This window comes from Trachurus trachurus (genome assembly GCF_905171665.1).
Source record: "Trachurus trachurus genome assembly, chromosome: 22".
In the NCBI taxonomy this organism is placed as follows: domain Eukaryota; kingdom Metazoa; phylum Chordata; class Actinopteri; order Carangiformes; family Carangidae; genus Trachurus; species Trachurus trachurus.
The window spans coordinates 8,182,782-8,200,549 of record NC_139907.1 but is presented as its reverse complement, the minus strand read 5'-3'; the positions used below and the strand labels follow the sequence as shown (position 1 = coordinate 8,200,549).

The 17,768-nt window shown below is 40.5% G+C and overlaps 1 protein-coding gene across 3 annotated transcripts in view; it reads right to left on the bottom strand.

Moving 5' to 3' along the window:
* The window catches only part of pld1a (phospholipase D1a), a 32,780-nt gene that overhangs the window by 9,697 nt on the left and 5,315 nt on the right, over positions 1-17,768 (bottom strand). For all 3 annotated transcript variants that reach the window (XM_083998123.1, XM_083998125.1, XM_083998124.1), the window contains exons 2-13: positions 10,667-10,888; positions 9,851-10,020; positions 9,549-9,691; positions 8,954-9,065; positions 8,620-8,685; positions 7,625-7,683; positions 7,367-7,459; positions 5,696-5,848; positions 4,004-4,153; positions 3,284-3,367; positions 748-829; positions 18-128 (exon numbers count right to left, since the gene is read on the bottom strand). In XM_083998123.1, the coding sequence (XP_083854249.1) occupies positions 18-128; positions 748-829; positions 3,284-3,367; positions 4,004-4,153; positions 5,696-5,848; positions 7,367-7,459; positions 7,625-7,683; positions 8,620-8,685; positions 8,954-9,065; positions 9,549-9,691; positions 9,851-10,020; positions 10,667-10,856 (1,413 nt within the window). In that variant the 5' untranslated portion in view covers positions 10,857-10,888. The remainder of the gene's footprint in view (positions 1-17; positions 129-747; positions 830-3,283; positions 3,368-4,003; positions 4,154-5,695; positions 5,849-7,366; positions 7,460-7,624; positions 7,684-8,619; positions 8,686-8,953; positions 9,066-9,548; positions 9,692-9,850; positions 10,021-10,666; positions 10,889-17,768) is intronic.

Here is a 17,768-nt window from a genome sequence, read left to right as displayed (position 1 = left end):
ACAATCCATTCACTTACCTTAATGTTGGGGTGCAGGTGCAGGAGGGTCCTCTTGCTGTAGCCTGAGTTGATGCCCAGAGCGAGCTCCACCTCTTTATACAACATCACAAAGATGCGCACGCCCTGTTGCTGTTGGCACAGTATTCATATGTTTTTAAAATTGCTTGGTTTTTAACAAAAATTCATAGCAACACAAGCAGTAAGCAGCATATAGAAGTATGAGCAACACATTTTATCATTCTTGATGTATTAATATCAGCCTTTTAAATATTGCAGCTGCTTTAGGTGCGGTCATTTTTGCTAGTCTTCATACTTTGGGTTTGGTTAAAAAGTAGAATTATATATATATTTTTTTTAAACTAGAAAGCCTTAACTATGAAATCTTAATCTTGAAGTAACTACTTCCTACAGCTGTCTGAATTAAATCAAATGGGGCGATGTAATGGAAGAGTAAAGAAGCGTAAAAATTTAAATATTCATGCATAACTACATTAAAGCTTTACTTTACAATAGTAAAGAGTAAATGTGCATAGTTACTTTTTACAAGATCTTCAAATCTGTACAAGGACTTTTTTCTCCTGTGACTTTGGTACATGCTCAGATTTCATAAGGAACTCCTAATTCATGACCAAAGAAAAGTAATTTAATCTTTTCTGCCTTAAAAAGGCAAGTTTATCTTTTATTTTGAAGGAATCTGTTCCTGTGAAGTCGTCAAACCATGTTTATACGCAATCTCAAGCCGACTTACTGCTTTGCGTTTGAGGATACAGTCCAGTCTCCATCTGTTCCCCTCCACCACAGGCCTCTTCAGGAAGATCTCTGGACTCAGCCTGAGCAGGAGTGAGACACAAACACAGATAAACAAAAAGGCAAAAAGAAACAGCTTCCTGTCCGACACAAAAATCATACAGCCATTACAGGAAATATTTACACCAACACACTTTATAAACTGCACATATGAGTCGTGACATAATGATTTATTGTAGTCTCATGAGCCACTCACATTGGCATCCTGGGCTTACATGTCTACAGTGCCACTGGTTCACATTACACAGGCTCGCACCTCATTGGTTAAGACCATAAGCCCAGTGATTACTGCCTTGCAACAGAGGGATTTTAACCACGTCAAACACTCACACATTTTGGCTCCAAGGGGGCATAAACTATCACATTTGAAATTACAGTGGCTCGAACATTATTACAGTGTCAGGGAACACAAATTATGTTTATTCTATTTATTTATATACTGAAGATTCTATTGAAATTCTGACAGAAGAGAATAACCAGTCCAGCTCGTTATTGATGATAGATTAGATTTGTATTTTGTGTCACCAACACCACACCTGGTTATTCTACCCTCAGAAGTATTGTTTAAAGGTGTCATCTGCTCATTTTGACTGTAAAGATTTCTGTTTGTTTCTTTCTTTCACTATTCTGAACTTTCTGAAGATAAACAGGCACACATTCAAAGTGTAAAGTGGCACAACATTATACATCCAGGTCATGACATAAATCTCAGGTGGTGAGCATGAGTCCTTTCAGGTTATAATGAACTAAATTTCAGGACAGACAGGATGAGACAAAGGGAATAAAGCGGAAGTGTAAACAGATACTGAGCCTGTATCTTTCTGCCGGTGTATTTCTATTCCTGGTGGTGTGTGAATGAGGCCGTAATCAGAGCCAGTGCCACTGCAGTGCCGAGCAGAGAGCCAGAACTTGTGGGTAATACATAATGTAATGTGTGACAGCATGTACTACACTAACTGGGTATCAGTGTCAAGCTGACAGCTTATTCTTTGGCAACAGTCTGACGATGGCCTGAGTGTTTACCAAAACTACTGAAATAAGCCATAACAACCACGCTGAATAATGTTCATCTGGTGTTTGATGCTGCATCATCCACACACACACACACACACACACACAGATTAATACAGCTGAACAGTTTAATAATCTTTGGAGATTTTGTGTCAAAACAATCCAAGTACTACAGGATTATAGTACTTAGCTGCGAGATATCATGTAGTCACGACGTCAACCTGTTACCCAGTACTTAAAATGAGTTTTTTGGTGCTTGTTTCTTTTATTAAATCATTGAAAGCAGAGAGAGAGAGGCAGTGGAAAGATGGGTAATAACACAGGGGAGTGAAATACGAAAAAGAAACTGAAGCCAAAGTGGAAGTGTGAATGATGTGGTGTGGAGGATTTTATCAGAAACAATCGACTGTTTTCTTGACACTTTAACTAACAGACTGTACTGTACTGTGTCAAGTTGTCCAATTAAAGGTATCCTGTGGAGTTTTTGACCTCTCGACGACTTGTTACTATGAAGAAGTTAGTTTTTTTGTTAGTTTTTTTATGATTAGGTCTCTGGTTTCTTTGTCTTCTATATGCACACAGGAGGGCGCACACATCAACAGGTGATGCAGTTTAGCTTTGCTGGTTTCACACTGTTCCACTGATCAATGCAACAACAACAGAGCGCTGGCTTATGAATGTGAAAATTAAAAAGAAGATGGAATAAACATCACAGGGCTCAAGCTGTTTTAAGGAGAAGAAGATGAACTCTACCTGTAAACACAACTTCTGTTTGTCTACATGGAAACTCTGCATGGCACCTTTGACTCATCGTGAAGCTGGCTCAGTTTACAGCAAGCAAGATATTGCTAACCATGGCAACCAGTGCTGCAGCTGCACAGCTGAGCATCAAATCAAAAAGAAGAAGATATATTTTTATTATTAGCTTTACTATTTTGTCTTTATTCTTACAATGCTTTACATTTCTGGTTTTACTAAGTTCAGTATTATTAATTATTCATCTTAATCTCTCTTTTTTTGTTCTAAGATTCACAACATTATGTAATTTGTATTGTTTTTATTTATAATGTAGTAATTTATTGCTCTGTGTGTGGATGAGGTTGTTTTTTTTGGTGTTTTTGTTGTTTTAAAAGGTGCCAGTCAGTCCATCACTGCACTTTGAAGTATTTCAAAAGAAGGGACAAATGGTAAAGAGCAGCGAGGGCGGGTGCTGCAGCTCAGAGACAGCCGGGGTGACGTGCATCATGCTGCATGACACATCAGGCCCAGGGTGCGTTTTTACTCTTTCATGTTTGAAAGAAGTTGGGGGCTGAGCTGAACGTAGAAGTGTTAAAACAGGGCAGACATATCTTCACTGTGCTGCTTATCTGCCTTCTCACACTTCAACGAGCCGACACATGCACTCTGCACTCCACAATATGATCGACATCGTGCATGTGCGCACAAACCACAGACTAGAAACTCACCACCAGTCGGTGATAAAGATTTCCTCTTTAGCCTCCTCCAGAGCATCCGCCACGTCCTCCATGTAGGTCTTCCCATTCACATACCTGCAGTAAAACATGACCGTTACTATTGGGTGACATGTGAAAACAGATACTAGTGTCACATGCTCTTGTGACACACAAAGTAAATACACAGTGTTTGAACGCTACACACTGAATCTACAGTTGTGTTGTCTCGCCTCAAAACTACCACAAAACCACAGCGGACTGAAAAAAGAGAAGAGTGACGGTCGGGGAGGGTAATGAAAGTGCATCAGTCTGTTCATTTTCCTGATTCTCTTAACTTTGCATCACCCGGACATGTAGCAGGCTACACCCATAGCTGTGTCATCATGACATAACTGGTCTTTAAAGACTTCTTTTTTTCCCATCCCATCAGCTAACTGCACCACTGCACGTTTTCCCCCTCAGGCTGTGACGAGTACAAAGACAAAGCAATGTCAATATCACAATTCAATAACACAGGAGTTTGCCAGCTGAGGGGAAGAGAATGAAAAAGAGAGATTCGACAACTCAGTCCACGCAAACATTTCCATGGTTACTGCTGACAGACTAAGAGAGGAATGCAGATAAAAATAAGACACAGTATATATCAGTTGTTTTTCATTCTTTCTTTTTCTCTTGGTCTGAAGTTTGGATCAGGCAGCAGCTGCACCAGTTGGGCTCCAACAGTGTAGTTACCATTTGGCTGGGATGTTTTCCTCCTCCTGTGCAAACGATCCAAAGCGGTGATCTCGCAGGAAAGCCTTCCCGTGACTCCTCACGAAGCTCTCGATGCTCTGGCCCCACCAGCGTGCGTGTCTGTAGCTGCTGCACTTGAACACCAGAGTCCTGCAGAGACAGATACAAACACAGACACGGTGATCTCACTGGCCTGAACCATGTTCGTTCCAAAGAAATAATAGCAATTCTTGGCCCTAATGTGTTTAACTTCAGCGGCTGCTGATGAGGATTTATGTTTTCCTTCGCTGTGATAACAGAGCTGGGTAATTGTTTTTTTAAATTAAATAAGCCCCAGGTTAAGAGTGTTAGGAGGGAAAAGAGCTCAAGAAAACAATCGATCCTAAACAGCAGACTGTCAACAACACCTTTAAGCAATGTAACTCTAACTTAAGTCGTTTTTTTTTCTTGGAGCATTGGTTTGAATGAATCTTCTTGTTGCCAGAGGTTTAAAATTCATAAACAACAGGTTAAGAGTTAAAAAATAACACAAAAGAAGAAGTTGAGGCTTCAGTTCAGTTTCAGCCTAGGTTTTTCTTCATCCCTACTACTACTACTACTATCCTACTCTACAAGTAAAGTCCATAAACAGATACAACATGTAGCCTGGGGGTTGTAATAGATTTCTTGAAAGCCTTTCTCTTTCTTTTACTGTAGGAAATCACTGCAAGAACTGAAAGAGGCAGGCTAAAGTAATATAAGCCATCTCATTATAAAATAACCCAGTTAGTCTGGAGGGGGGAGAAAAATGAAATTTTACTTTGAGTCGGATATTGAAAGAAAAAAAAGGCCTCCACAATAAAGAGAGAAAAGTTTAGTTGAGGTAAGGGAAAGGTTGTGGGCTTGTGCAACTGGGTGTAATGGGCGTCGACTTCGTGCAATACAACCTGGCACATTAAACTGATGTGCACTTTAGGGCCTTGTGCAATACTATCTGGCACTTTGATAAATACTCTCATAGGGCATCGTGCGATACAACCTGGTACCTATGCACTCTTGCACTTTAGCACTCGCCACTTTAACCCAGCACTTATGCACTTTATCTCCGAGAACAAAACTCCCCTACCTGTTGAATGTGTTTGTCAATATGTACTTCATTGTCATTTGCCTTTTTGTCTTTTTGTGTTGTCTACATTATTATGTGTAATGTGTACCGTTATTGAACTGTTTTTATGTTTATGGGACTCCCGACGGAAATGAGCATCTTGCTATAATCCGGCACATTTACATGTTATGTCCATTAATGTGCACTGCCCCATTCAAATAAACAAATAAAATAAATAAAAAGATTCATAAACGTGAAAAAACACAGTAAATAAACAAAACCTTTACTTTTTTGTTTTTGTTGCATGAACAAACCCACAGATAAGTCTGTAGATGTGTGCCGTTGTCTCTGCTGTGGCTGATATATCGAGGACTCTTTTCAGAGTTCAGGAATGTAATGTCATTTTTCTACAGGACAGACCTGGATTATGGATCTCACCGATCTACACACAGCAGCTGACTAGCCTGCAATTGACTATGTGATTTACAGTGACACTAAAATAGGGAGTAGGTAGGGGTGTGTGGATGGAGTTGTGCAGGAAGTGGGTGTGAAAATGTTACAATGTGCCAAAGTAACACACACACAACAAACACACGGAGAAATCTAACCTGGAGAGGCTGTCAATGCGGACTCCATGTTTGGTCTCTGTGTCTTTGGAGTCCATCTTGATGCTGAATTCTTTATCTACCAGCAGGACGAAGGAGATGGCCCCCGAGTCCGGCTTCATGTACAGCAAGCACGAGTCCTTCACCACCAGCCACCTTCACAACACACACACCACACACACACACACACACACACACACACACACACACACACACACACACACACACACACACACACACACACACACACACACACACACACACACACACACACACACACACACACACACACACACACACACACACACACACACACACACACACACACACACACACACACACACACACACACACACACACACACACACACACACACACACGATACAATCATCATCATCATGAGTGAAGTTTCCTCTTGAATTGTTCCTTATTTCATGTTTTAAGGACACGGGTGTAGGAAGAAAGTCATCATGGGGATGTGCAGTAGGTGGATGGGATGAGCATTTCAAACGTGTGGGATTTTTTTTTTCTCTGTTGTCTTTAGTAAATAACAATAAAAACTGTTCATGTAATGATTTGGCTGTGATAAACAGAAAGAGAGAGAAACAGAAACAGCTGAGCAGTCTGTGGCCAACACAGCTGGGTTGTTTAACATCGCTGCTGAGATGTGTAAAAAAAAAAAGAATAAAAACTCACATGACAGCCCCAAAATAAGACTTATTAAAATGTTATGTTTTTTTAATGCACAGTGAATGGTCAGGTTTTTATTTTTTAACACGTTTTTTTTTTTTTTTTTTCAGTTTCAACACCCACACCCTGACAGCATCCTGCCAGAAATCTCAGTCTGGAATGCTTCATTTCTTCTCCACACAACATCCATCACACCTACCTTTTTAACACATTTGCCAGTTTGAATAAGACATTTTTTGTGTGTTTTAGAGCTTCACTAGAGATACTCATCAAGTCACAGCCAACACGACTAACTCTTATATCCCAAAACTACATGTTAGAATATGTCCCAACAAAAATAACATTCAGTATTTAATCAGTTTTCAAAATATTTTCATTCATCTTTTGTACTGCATGTAGGGCTGTAACAAGGGGATGGTTGTAACAGCTTCACTTTCACCAATAAGGGATAACATTGGAGTTATGTGATCAATATCATACCCATTCACTCCCTGACATTGCATGTGAATTTGCATGGCTGTGTGAATAAGTGTGTGGGTTTTACAGCCAAAAAACATTTTTTAGGTCAGAAACTAATATTTTGGACCAAGCCAAAATTGTTACCACCATGCTGGTACAGCTGGCCAAATGGCTGACAGTGGGGTAGGTTGTAACAGTGGCACTCCTTGCATTTGACATCAAATAGTGAATTCTGTAATATAGTTTGAGAAGTTTAAGGCATTGCTATTTGTAGAAGACAAATGAGGATACTCTATGTCAAAATTTGGGAGCCCTACCATGAACACTCTGCAAGTTATGGGAGCTGAGGCAAAAAATGTTACAACCATCCCCGGTCTCCCCTATTATAGTTGAACATGGAAACTCAAACAATATGAGGGGGAATAATTGCTGTAAAAGAGGCGCAAATAGGTGTAGACTGAAAAAGCAGGGACAAAGGTAGATAAAGAGAAAGAGTGACAGAGGAGGACAGAGGTAACCACACACCGTTTGGACCAGCGGTAGCAGGCCTGGCTGTGACCACAGCAGTTCAAGCCAGGGATACGGTGTCCTCCGGAGCGCTTATAGATCATCCCCTCCCTGGGGGGAAAGACAGAGAAAATATTTTCTAAAAGAATTGTAACATGATATGTGAAATGAAATGAGCACATTTGAATAAAGCATCTCAAGGGAGATTTCTCTACTGACAGGGGGGCGGACAGAACTGATTTAAGGGGGGAATTGAGAGAAGGGAAAAATGCTCACAGTCCTTTGGGTCCCAAGTCATGAATGAAGGACAACTGGCTGACGTCAATGAACTCCATCTGAGAATAGACAGGAAGAGACGACACAAACAACAGGCTTCACACACTGACTCTTCATAAATGCGTTCGGTTCACACGCACCATCCACCTGGAGGCAGCGTGACTCATCTCATCTCATTTCAACATGTGTTGTCACGTCAGATAGATGAACTTGTCAGAAATGACGCATGGTATTAATATGTCAGCACACAACAGGCGCTACACTACTTCTACAGCTAATAGTGGTTCAGTCAAGGCTCAGGGTGATGTAAGTAAGGGTGAAGATAAAGTTCAGTGTTCTATGGTTGGTCCAAAGATGGCTCTGATAATAATTCTTATTTATTTTTATTTTTATTTCGAACATAAAAAATAAACTTTAAAAACAAAAAAAGAATACAAACAAAAGAGCATTGTCCAAAAAGGAGCAGCTAGAAGTAAAACTTATGTGACCCTACCCCTGTCTTACTTATCTATTAATAAAGCTATAATTTTAATTTAATTTAAAATTAATATTATTACTAATATCCCCAGTGGATAACAATAATTGTATAATTATTAATTATTTTGCAACATTTGTGGTTTTAAAAGTGAAATTAAAAAAATAAAAAATAAAAAATGACCCAATTTCCAAGCAGCTTAAACAAGCGACGATAATAAGATTAAATTCCTTGAGTGTGTCAACCTAAAGCAGACACAGTGCTGTGGGTAAACACATGATTCTGATGTGTGTCAACACTCAATGTCCTATAATGAGGGCAGAGCCCAGTGATACACAGAGACACACCACTCATGTTATTTACAGAGACGTGTTGTCAGGTGTTTAAAATGATACATTTGCCTCATAAATAAAAGACTATATAGAGAATACACACCCACACAATTAGTATAAACCTGAACTTCATTTTGATGTTATGTTTAAGTATGACAGCTTGAGCAGAGCTTAGTATGATTACTCACAGTATGGTGATATTTGCGGTACATGGCCATCCTCAGCAGCTTGTTCAAATAGTCTTCTAATTGTCTCTGTAGAAACACACACACTAGGTTTGGGCCACTGTGAGTGTTTTAATGGCAGAATCCATGCGTATAAACACTCACATGCGCACACAGAGACACATACACACACAGTCAGAAGGCGTTTTACAGGACACATGTACAAAGCAAGGAGTTCAGTGCCATGGCAACAAGCGAGTGCCAGGACAACAGCTCCTTGTCATAAAGTTAAAAACATGATGAGAGTGACTTTTCCAAACAGGAGAAACAGGCAAAGAGGCTGCAGGCTGGTACCTACCCTCCTGCTGGACACCTGCTCGTCTCGCACCAGCTCGTCTCCCCCTCCCCTCGGCAGGGACGGCATCTCCCTCACCTCGCTCTTCCTCACCGTCCTCCTCCTCACCGTGTGGCTGAGACACAAAACAGAGGAGAATTAATGGGTTAGAATGACCTATGTCCATCTAATAATGCAATTATAACTACTGAGTAATGTAATAACAACTGAATACACATGTAATAATTTGATAATAACTTCTGAGTAACCATGCAGTAGTAACAACTAGGAATAATAATAACTAATGAGTAGGCTACTCATGTCATAACGTTGTCATAATCAATGTGCATTGTGGCTGGCTAATGCTAGGCTAATGGCCCAGTTGCTCTAAGTTCAAATTTAACCTTCGGACGTGACAGCAGTATTTATCTTCTCATGTATATGATACTAAAATATCACTGTTATTTCAATATGCTGCCTGTACCATATTAAATTCTACTATTGCCACTTGGTTTCCAGTCAGTGCAATGTGCATTTGTGTATACATCTAAACCTGAGTTTCGTTGGCGTTCGTCCATGTGGGGAATGAATATCTATGCATGTGTAGGCGCCAACCAACCTGCGCGAGGGCAGAGGTATCCTCATGAAGGTCTTGTATGTCCTCAGCTCTCTGTGCAGATCCATGAAATGCTTCTCCTTCCTCTTCACCATCCAGGTAAACTCTCCGTGCTTCAGCTCAATCTTGAACACCGCCGGCAGAGACTGCAGAAAGACACACAGCACAGTGAGCCCTGGAAATGCGGAACTACTGTACAACCGATTTAAAGCATTTAACACAAGTAAAAGCATCTAAGAATAAGGAATTACACTAGGCACTCATAAGATTTGTTTTTTCTGGCTGTATGGGTGCATGTGCAGCACCTTGTTGACGCTCCTGTGGTGCGACAGGTTGAAGCGGTCCTGGGCCGTGGTGAATCGCTCCACCTCCATGATGCGGGCAGTAACGGGCACAGTGGGGAGGTAAACCTTAGCACTGGCTTCCTTAAATCCCACTGTGGCGTACACCGCTGAAAATGGGATACGACAGTCCCCTAGGAAAGAGAGAGAAGAGAAAAAAGAGAGAGGAGAGGAGAGGCGGGGGTCAGTGTGGTTTTTTACTGTTCGTGCATGTAGGAGTTGCTAGGGATGCTTGGGAGCGAGTAGGCTGCATCGCTGAAACGTCGGCCTTTTGTTCAAGATTTTGATGCTTTGCTGGGTCGAAGGGTTGGGTCACATATTCTTTGGTAAAGACCTAAATTATGTAAAGGAAAAATCCACCCTCATGCTCTTGCACTGTACGATCCCAGTTTCTTAGTCTGTAAATTGAGTAAATTATTTTCTTTTTAGCTTTAAAAACCATTTATTTCTCAGACTGCTCTTTATTCTACTACATTTTCCACATACACTGGGAATAATCTTAAGAAAACAGTCACAAACTGACACATACATTTTGTGTATGACAAGTTCAGGTTCGTGTAAAAGTTTAGTGTTTGCATGCTCTCCCCAAAATAAACTGTTGTAGACTGGAAGAACTGGCTCTTTTGTTTGGTTTCACTGGTTTTTGAATAGTTTGTCATATGTTGACAGAATGACAAGCAGAGCGTGTGTCATGTGGTTTGTTTATTGTTATATTTTTTTAGGAGAGGTGTGATCAAGCGACTCAAGCCACACAGAAAATATCCAAACACACACACACACCTAAGTAGTTTCCGTCATAGTCGTTCTCCTCTCCTTCCCCTATATCCAGCTCTCTGGTGTCCAAGCTTTCCACGAGGTCGGCCATCTTGATAGCGCCGTCGTGCTCGTCCGGGGCCGCAGTGGTGGTGTCAGAAACTTCAGATTTCACCAGGTTGAGGCTACTGGTAGTTGGCTGAGCCTTACCCAGCATCCTTAGCAGTTAACCCCCAGAGCAGGGCGCACCTAGAGGAGAGAGGAGAGGAGAGGTCATGAAAAATAATGACAATAAACGACACCTTGACCGCTGCATAAACTGTGTGGGTTTGTATGTCGTTGTTTATGTTGTGCAATGTGTGACTGTTTTGTGAGTGTTCAGTCACTCCCACTGAGGGACTGTCATTGACCCATTCAGTAACTCTATACTGACCTTGTAGTGATGCTATACTGACTTTTCATCCTGTAATGACTGGTTACACAAGACTTGGGTGTTCTTTCATAACAGCATCACAAGGACGACAAGTATGTTGCCTCTTTTTGGTCTTTTTTACTGCTGTAAGATAGTGACTAAAGAGTAAGGGCGGAAAAGGGGAAACTGCACTTTTACAGTCTTGTCAAACACACAAAGCTCTATATTTTAACCATGTTTCTGCCACAAAGGTGCACATGCACACACTAATGATGATACATTGAGACAATACGGGGTTCAGTATCTTGCTCATGTGGCCAGCATTGAAGATACAGCAGCAATAGTGTAAAAAGGTGACAGAAAGGAGATGTTGTTGCATATTTTTTTAACCATAATCTATAACTCAAGGTTCTTATGTAAGATAGTAAACAGCTGAGGATTGGTATTCATTTAAATCTAAATACAAGCAAAGGAAAACAATACAACATAGTGTAAATAAGAATAAGTCACAAGTTGCAGTTACAAACACACATAAACTCTTAGTAAAGGGACCAAAAGCTTGCAGAGCAGGTTTCATGCTCCAGGCTATTTTGTTATATTACAGGAAAACACATCATTCCGCTATTACAGCTTTGCTAATGCTGTGGAGAACAACACCTCATATGCTGGTGCAGAATTTCCCACAGGCGTTGAACCTGTCTAAGATCAGGGGAAAGCAGCAGCACAGACCAAACAGAACATGAGCTTTTTTTTTCTTCTTTTTTTTGCTGATAAATCTCAGGAAGCATCTACATTTGTTATGTTTCTCCATCTGTTAGTATGATGTAACAGATAAAACCACCGTCTTGATATAAACTATTTTCAATATATATTAGCAGAATCAATATTCTGTAAGTAATATTTAACAAAGCTGCAAATTTTTATTTTTTTAAATTAAATATTAAAACATTCTTCTCATAATATTGGCTGATAGATGACATGCCAACATAGGAAAGTAAAAAAGGAAGTGCTTTTGTCTCTCTCTCTCCCTGAAACAGACATGGACGTTTACTGGTTTGATACTAACAGCTACGACTCAGTAGCTCTTCTATAGCTGAGTGATTCAGTGAATGATTCTTTGCCTCCTAGACATGACTGAGGTCATGTACACTCCCACACCCACAGTTCCAACGTAGCATAACCACGACTGATGTGGGAAATTGATTTCCCAATTAAGCACGTGTGAGTCACTGTGGCTTGCAGAGTCGGGTGTGAGGCTAGAATCCACATGTTCATTACTGATGCATACTGTAATTCAAGTCAGATGAGTCATCCTGCATCTAATGACTTGTGATGGACAGATGAACATATTTATAGCCATTCCATTGAATATACCGAGAAAAGATTCAGTTCATTAATGTTGCTCAACATTTTTGACTTAAAGCAGAAGTAAGTGATATATTTGTGTTAATATAAGTCTTAAATAGTTATATCTTCCGACAGCAATCACTTACATAGAGTGTTTGGTCTGAAACACGGGTCTGTCAGTCACTCTGCTCTGCTCTGAGCCGAGGAGAAAACATTTATCGTATCCTACAGTTTTTATCCAATGAGGAGAGAGAACGGCATGCAGGGCTGTGTGTGCAGCCAAGGGACGCCGTGAATGTGGCGACGTAGAGGACTGTTATGGTGCGTTCAAGGAAACTCGTATTTTTCCGACCGTGAAGTGGTACCAGTTCGATCTGGTACGAGTTCACCGGTCGGAAGTTACGAGTGGCCGTTATAGTGACTTTCACCGGTAAAACAGGTCGGAAAAACACGAGTGGGTTGCCTGGAACGCTAGAAAGTCGTAAGTTGTGACTTGAAGCTGTAGCTAATTTACGATTTCAAAAGCCTGCCTGGAACGCAGCATTAGTGAAAACGACCGGACCACTCACTTCTGCTTTATTTTCATTGGCTGGGTAAATGTTGTGCTAGTTCCATCATTACCAGACAAACTATGTAGACATTACCTTTTTTTGTATATTTGACCTTTAATACTTTTGTTCAACTGCAGCTGTGATGCTCTAAACCACAGCAATACTTAATCTTATTTAAAACACCAGAGATCATGTCAGATGTGTCACAAACACACTTAAACTCACTACAGAAATATGCACAGTATCAGCCAAAGCTCAATTCAGCTTCACCAGAACAGCTGATGATGACCACTCCTCCAGATCACATGCTTATTACATTGTGATATGTATATTAAACATTGTGATCTCTCCTCAACATCACATTTCTCTTCCATTTAGTGTGACAAATGATTACGACATCTCGGCCGACTGTCACTTCATAGTTTGTGGTATTTTGTAATGTGTTGTAATGCTGTGTCTGGAGGACATCTGACCCACAACGTCCGGTGAGAGGTGATGTAATTTGCTGTGTGAAGACCTGACAAAGTTGGACATCACAAACATGCAGCTCCACCTGTGTCGTGCCGCACCAAGATATCACTGGCTATACTGTTTGCATATGACACAAATACTAGACACAATACACAATATACACTGCACAAATACTCAGTTCTCTGTTAGCTCACTTTCATAATTTCATAAGACACTAAAAACCTGTTTAACTACTTTTACCTCAGTTAAACAACTCTATTTCAGCCCCAGCAGCAGCAGTCATCTGTTCAAATCCTGCATCACCGAGGCTGGCAGGGTGTGGAAAATAGCAGTAACACAGTATTATGCATTTTAAAGTCTCCACCTTTTCCACTGCAGGGAAAAACTCATTCAGCATGCTGCTTAGTCATCCAAGCATGTCCATTCTCATGTGCACCATTAACAAACCTCCCAGTGAGGCCAGAGAAAGTAGAAAAGAAGAAAAGACTCAGGATGAAAGGGGAAGGAAAGCAGGGAAAGGGATCAGCTGCATCTGCTGACAGGCTCTGACAGAAGATTTCATCAAAGAGCAGTTTCACAATGGCTGGAAGTTTCTGATACCGATATGTTGCAACTGGATTGCCTTCCTGGCCTCTGCTATGACTTTTCCTAAATCCTTGAAGGAATAAAACTATCCTGTATTTTATATTCATGACTTTTCCTGAGAGAAAATGTTATGGTCTCTAAAACTGATTCCTAAATTGGCCTCACCCGCACGTTCCCTTTTACTCTAATGAACTGTTAACTGTTTTTACATGTGCAAATAAAGATTTTTTTTTTAATGTTTCAATGTTTGACAGAAGCATCAGTTGAAAACATCCAAAGTGATATGCATGTTTACAAGCAGCACAGGCGCCCATTGTTAATGTTATGATACTATATCCCAGTTCACTGTGTTCCAGAGTGTCTTCATTAATATGAAAAGATGGCCATATATGTAAACAAGTGCCACAAGAGCTGTCATTCATTATATAAACAACATGCAAACTGGACAGACAACAAAGGGCTTTCCAGGAAATGTGGCGTTAAGAGTCAGAGATGGATAGATAACAGGACATCTACAAAGTATAAATAAAGACCAGACTCTTCTCTTCTTGGTTTAAGGTTAGAATGGAGGAGAAGGTTCTGGTGAATCATCAGATGAGATGTCTGCAATGTTTTCCCGTAGGCAAGTTGTGGCAGGAGCAACGCATCTATTATTCCAGTACAGTCAGTGAAGGCCAACAAAGTCACTCACTCCAAGACTCACAACAGGTGTTCAGCTGATACCCCCCGCTGACGAGATTCATTTAAGGTGCAAGTTCAGTCTCAGTGATCACTGCACCTTTTGTTCATCTTTCCCTCCAACAGTCCTAAACTCTTGTGTTTGCTGTTCGTGACAACACATTGCGCACGTACAGCCACAGATAACAGCTTGACTGTAAACATTCCCACTCTGCTGAACAAGATCCAACACGCTCACACAGTCAGAGGAGTCACCAGCCGCCACCAGCTGCCTGAAGTGACTGAATGTCTGTCTCTTCTCAACTTGTCCCTGTGAAACTATTTCATCTTTTCATTCATTCATTTTCTCATTCTTTCTTTTTTTTTTCCTTTGACAAGGCCGCTTGCACAAAAGTAAATCATTTTGGTGAGATTTCTGACAATATATTAATAGAGTTAGTCATTTAAGGAAGAAAATATAATAATATACACACATAATACTCTTGTATGTTTTCAGATTCCTTGGTAATTCTATAATTACAGTACTATGCAAACAGTGTTGTGCAGCGCATGTTCCGGGAAATTCAGAGACCACTTATGAAATCATAATTTTCACGTTCCCAAACAGAGCCTGTTGTTTTTCCATTGCTGAGTCAGCACTGGCTCCGAAGGGGCTCATTTTGCTGTGTCACATTTTGTGCAGAGGAACAACAGTGTAGGAAAAGCTGATTCACACAGCTATAAATGGTCAGACATATTTGCCCATGTTCAAACCCTAGTGTATTTTTTTTCCTATTGGCACTTGATGACAATAACTGAGGGAATATTCAAATGTTACATAATGCCATCCAGATCTGTTTGCTGGTTTGCATCAAATACAACAAGACCATGCAGCTCTGCAGCAACTGAGGATCAATACTTTTATCTTACACCTGTAAAATAACTTCCTATAAGAAGTCCAAACAGACAATAAAAAAGAAAATGAACAAAATGTTTACATTTTTTGATTTAGGTCATTATAAAATTAAGCTGCATCACTTTCACTAATTGAAGAATGCACATTGGTTGAACTCTTCGAGCAGAGTGCGTGCGATCTTCGGTTCCAGAAGAAGTATTTATGACAGTGGGGTTATTTCCCTGCTCTAAGAATACCCATGACCCCCCATAGGCTTGACCCACACAGAGGTTAATTGTAGGAGGATAAAATTTAGCCTGAATGTCTGCGTAGTGTGGACTCACATGTCAGACACATAAACACACATAAAAATGGGCCAAAGACCAGAAGTGCAGTGGATCGAAGGCGTTTTCAGGGGTTATCTCTTGTGTTCCACTCGGATGGAACACTGCCTCCTTCCTGCTTCCTGTCCTGTTGTCATGGCGATAGTTTTGACAGCAAGGCAAGTCGCTCACGCATATGTACCAACAGAAGCAGCTACAGTACGAGCGTCTGCCTCTCCTTTTATGTGCTAACTTCCCTCTTGAAATGTCAATTAGTTGGACTCGACGAGCTGTGAGATCATAGATGAAGAACTGAAAGAATGTTGAGTGGGAGAAGACGCGGAGGTTTTTTTGGAGAGGTTGGCAGACAGTGGGGTGAAAATAAACGATGGCGTAATAAAAGTGAAGTGGGAGCTTGTCAACTCGTCTTGTCAACATGAGACACATGGGAAAATTAGTCTCTTGCCACAAATCCATTGAACACACATCAGCACACTTCGTCTTCCAGGGATGAATGATCATTAAGTCTAATGTGAGATAATTAATTCCTGAAAATGTGTCCCACTGAAGGACAGAGAAAGTTTGGTACCAACTAAATTAAAAGGCTCTTTTTTTATAAAGATCAAGAAGACTTATTTAATGGTATTATTCACTGTTACTGCCTCATTTAATGATACTTCATCGATCAATTATAGGCCAATAATAGCAAGTAAGTTCCTATTATGCTCTAGAATGGTAAGTGAATAGCTGGTAACCATAGATTAGATTAAAGCGGAATGTTTGTGTTAATATAAGTCTTAAATAGTTATATCTTCCGACGGCAATCACTTATATAGAGTGTTTGGTCTGAAACAGGGGTCTGTCAGTCACTCTGCTCTGCTCTGAGCCGAGGAGAAAACTTTCCTTGTATCCTACAACCTTTATCCAATGAGGAGAGAGAACGGCATACAGGGGCGGTCCTCTCTGTGTGTGCAGCCAAGGGATGCGCGTGAATGTGGTGACATAGGGACGAGGGCGGGGACTGCTAACTCCATCGGCTGACAAGAGGTTAGCCAAAACGACCGGATCGCTTTTACTTCTGCTTTAAATATATAGGCCTACCAACAGTAAAAAGCACAAATGATGATTTGACGTAATTGGTTAAGTAAGGCACTTAGCTTTGAACACGGGTAATACGATCAAACTCTAAAAATCACCAATTAACATGTTTTTTCAGTTTGTTATAGCCTACGGAAGTATGAAACAATATTTCAGTGTTTTACAGGGGGGTTATGTGCCAGACTATTTTTTGGTTCGAAGCAGTTTCCAGGCAACAGGTGGAGGATGCCTTGTTTGTTACAGCTCCCAGCAAAGATCCAGCTGTGTCCTTTTTATTCCTGTTTTTTAACACATTTATAAACACATTTATAGTGATTGCCTTAGGTATACTGTATGTTGATGGTTTATTTAAAGTTAAGTTAGTAACGTACTTACAAAGCTTTCGTTAATGATTGCTTGACAAGGCCTTTGTTGCAATTTATAAATATTGGTCTTTTTTAGAAAGTTCAATATGAAATTTTAATAATTACTCCTGGTGACGCAGGCTACTATTGATCGTGGTTAATCATCATTGTGGTTTATCCCCAATCAATACTATATTCAACAACGTACAATTGATTCATTCATCTCTCACACATATTTGAACCCATTCATGTCACTTTGAGAAGTGGGTGTGTTGGTTTCTGCTTGTAAAAAAAAAAAACTCTCATGAGTGGGCAGGTTGCATTTACTGCTCCTATGTTGTTCATCCATCCTCAGATTTGTTATAACATCCAATACTTTAAAGAGAAGGTGAGACATGCAAAGAGAGCGTATTTTAGTCTTGTTTCTGCAGCAGTGCAAGGACCCG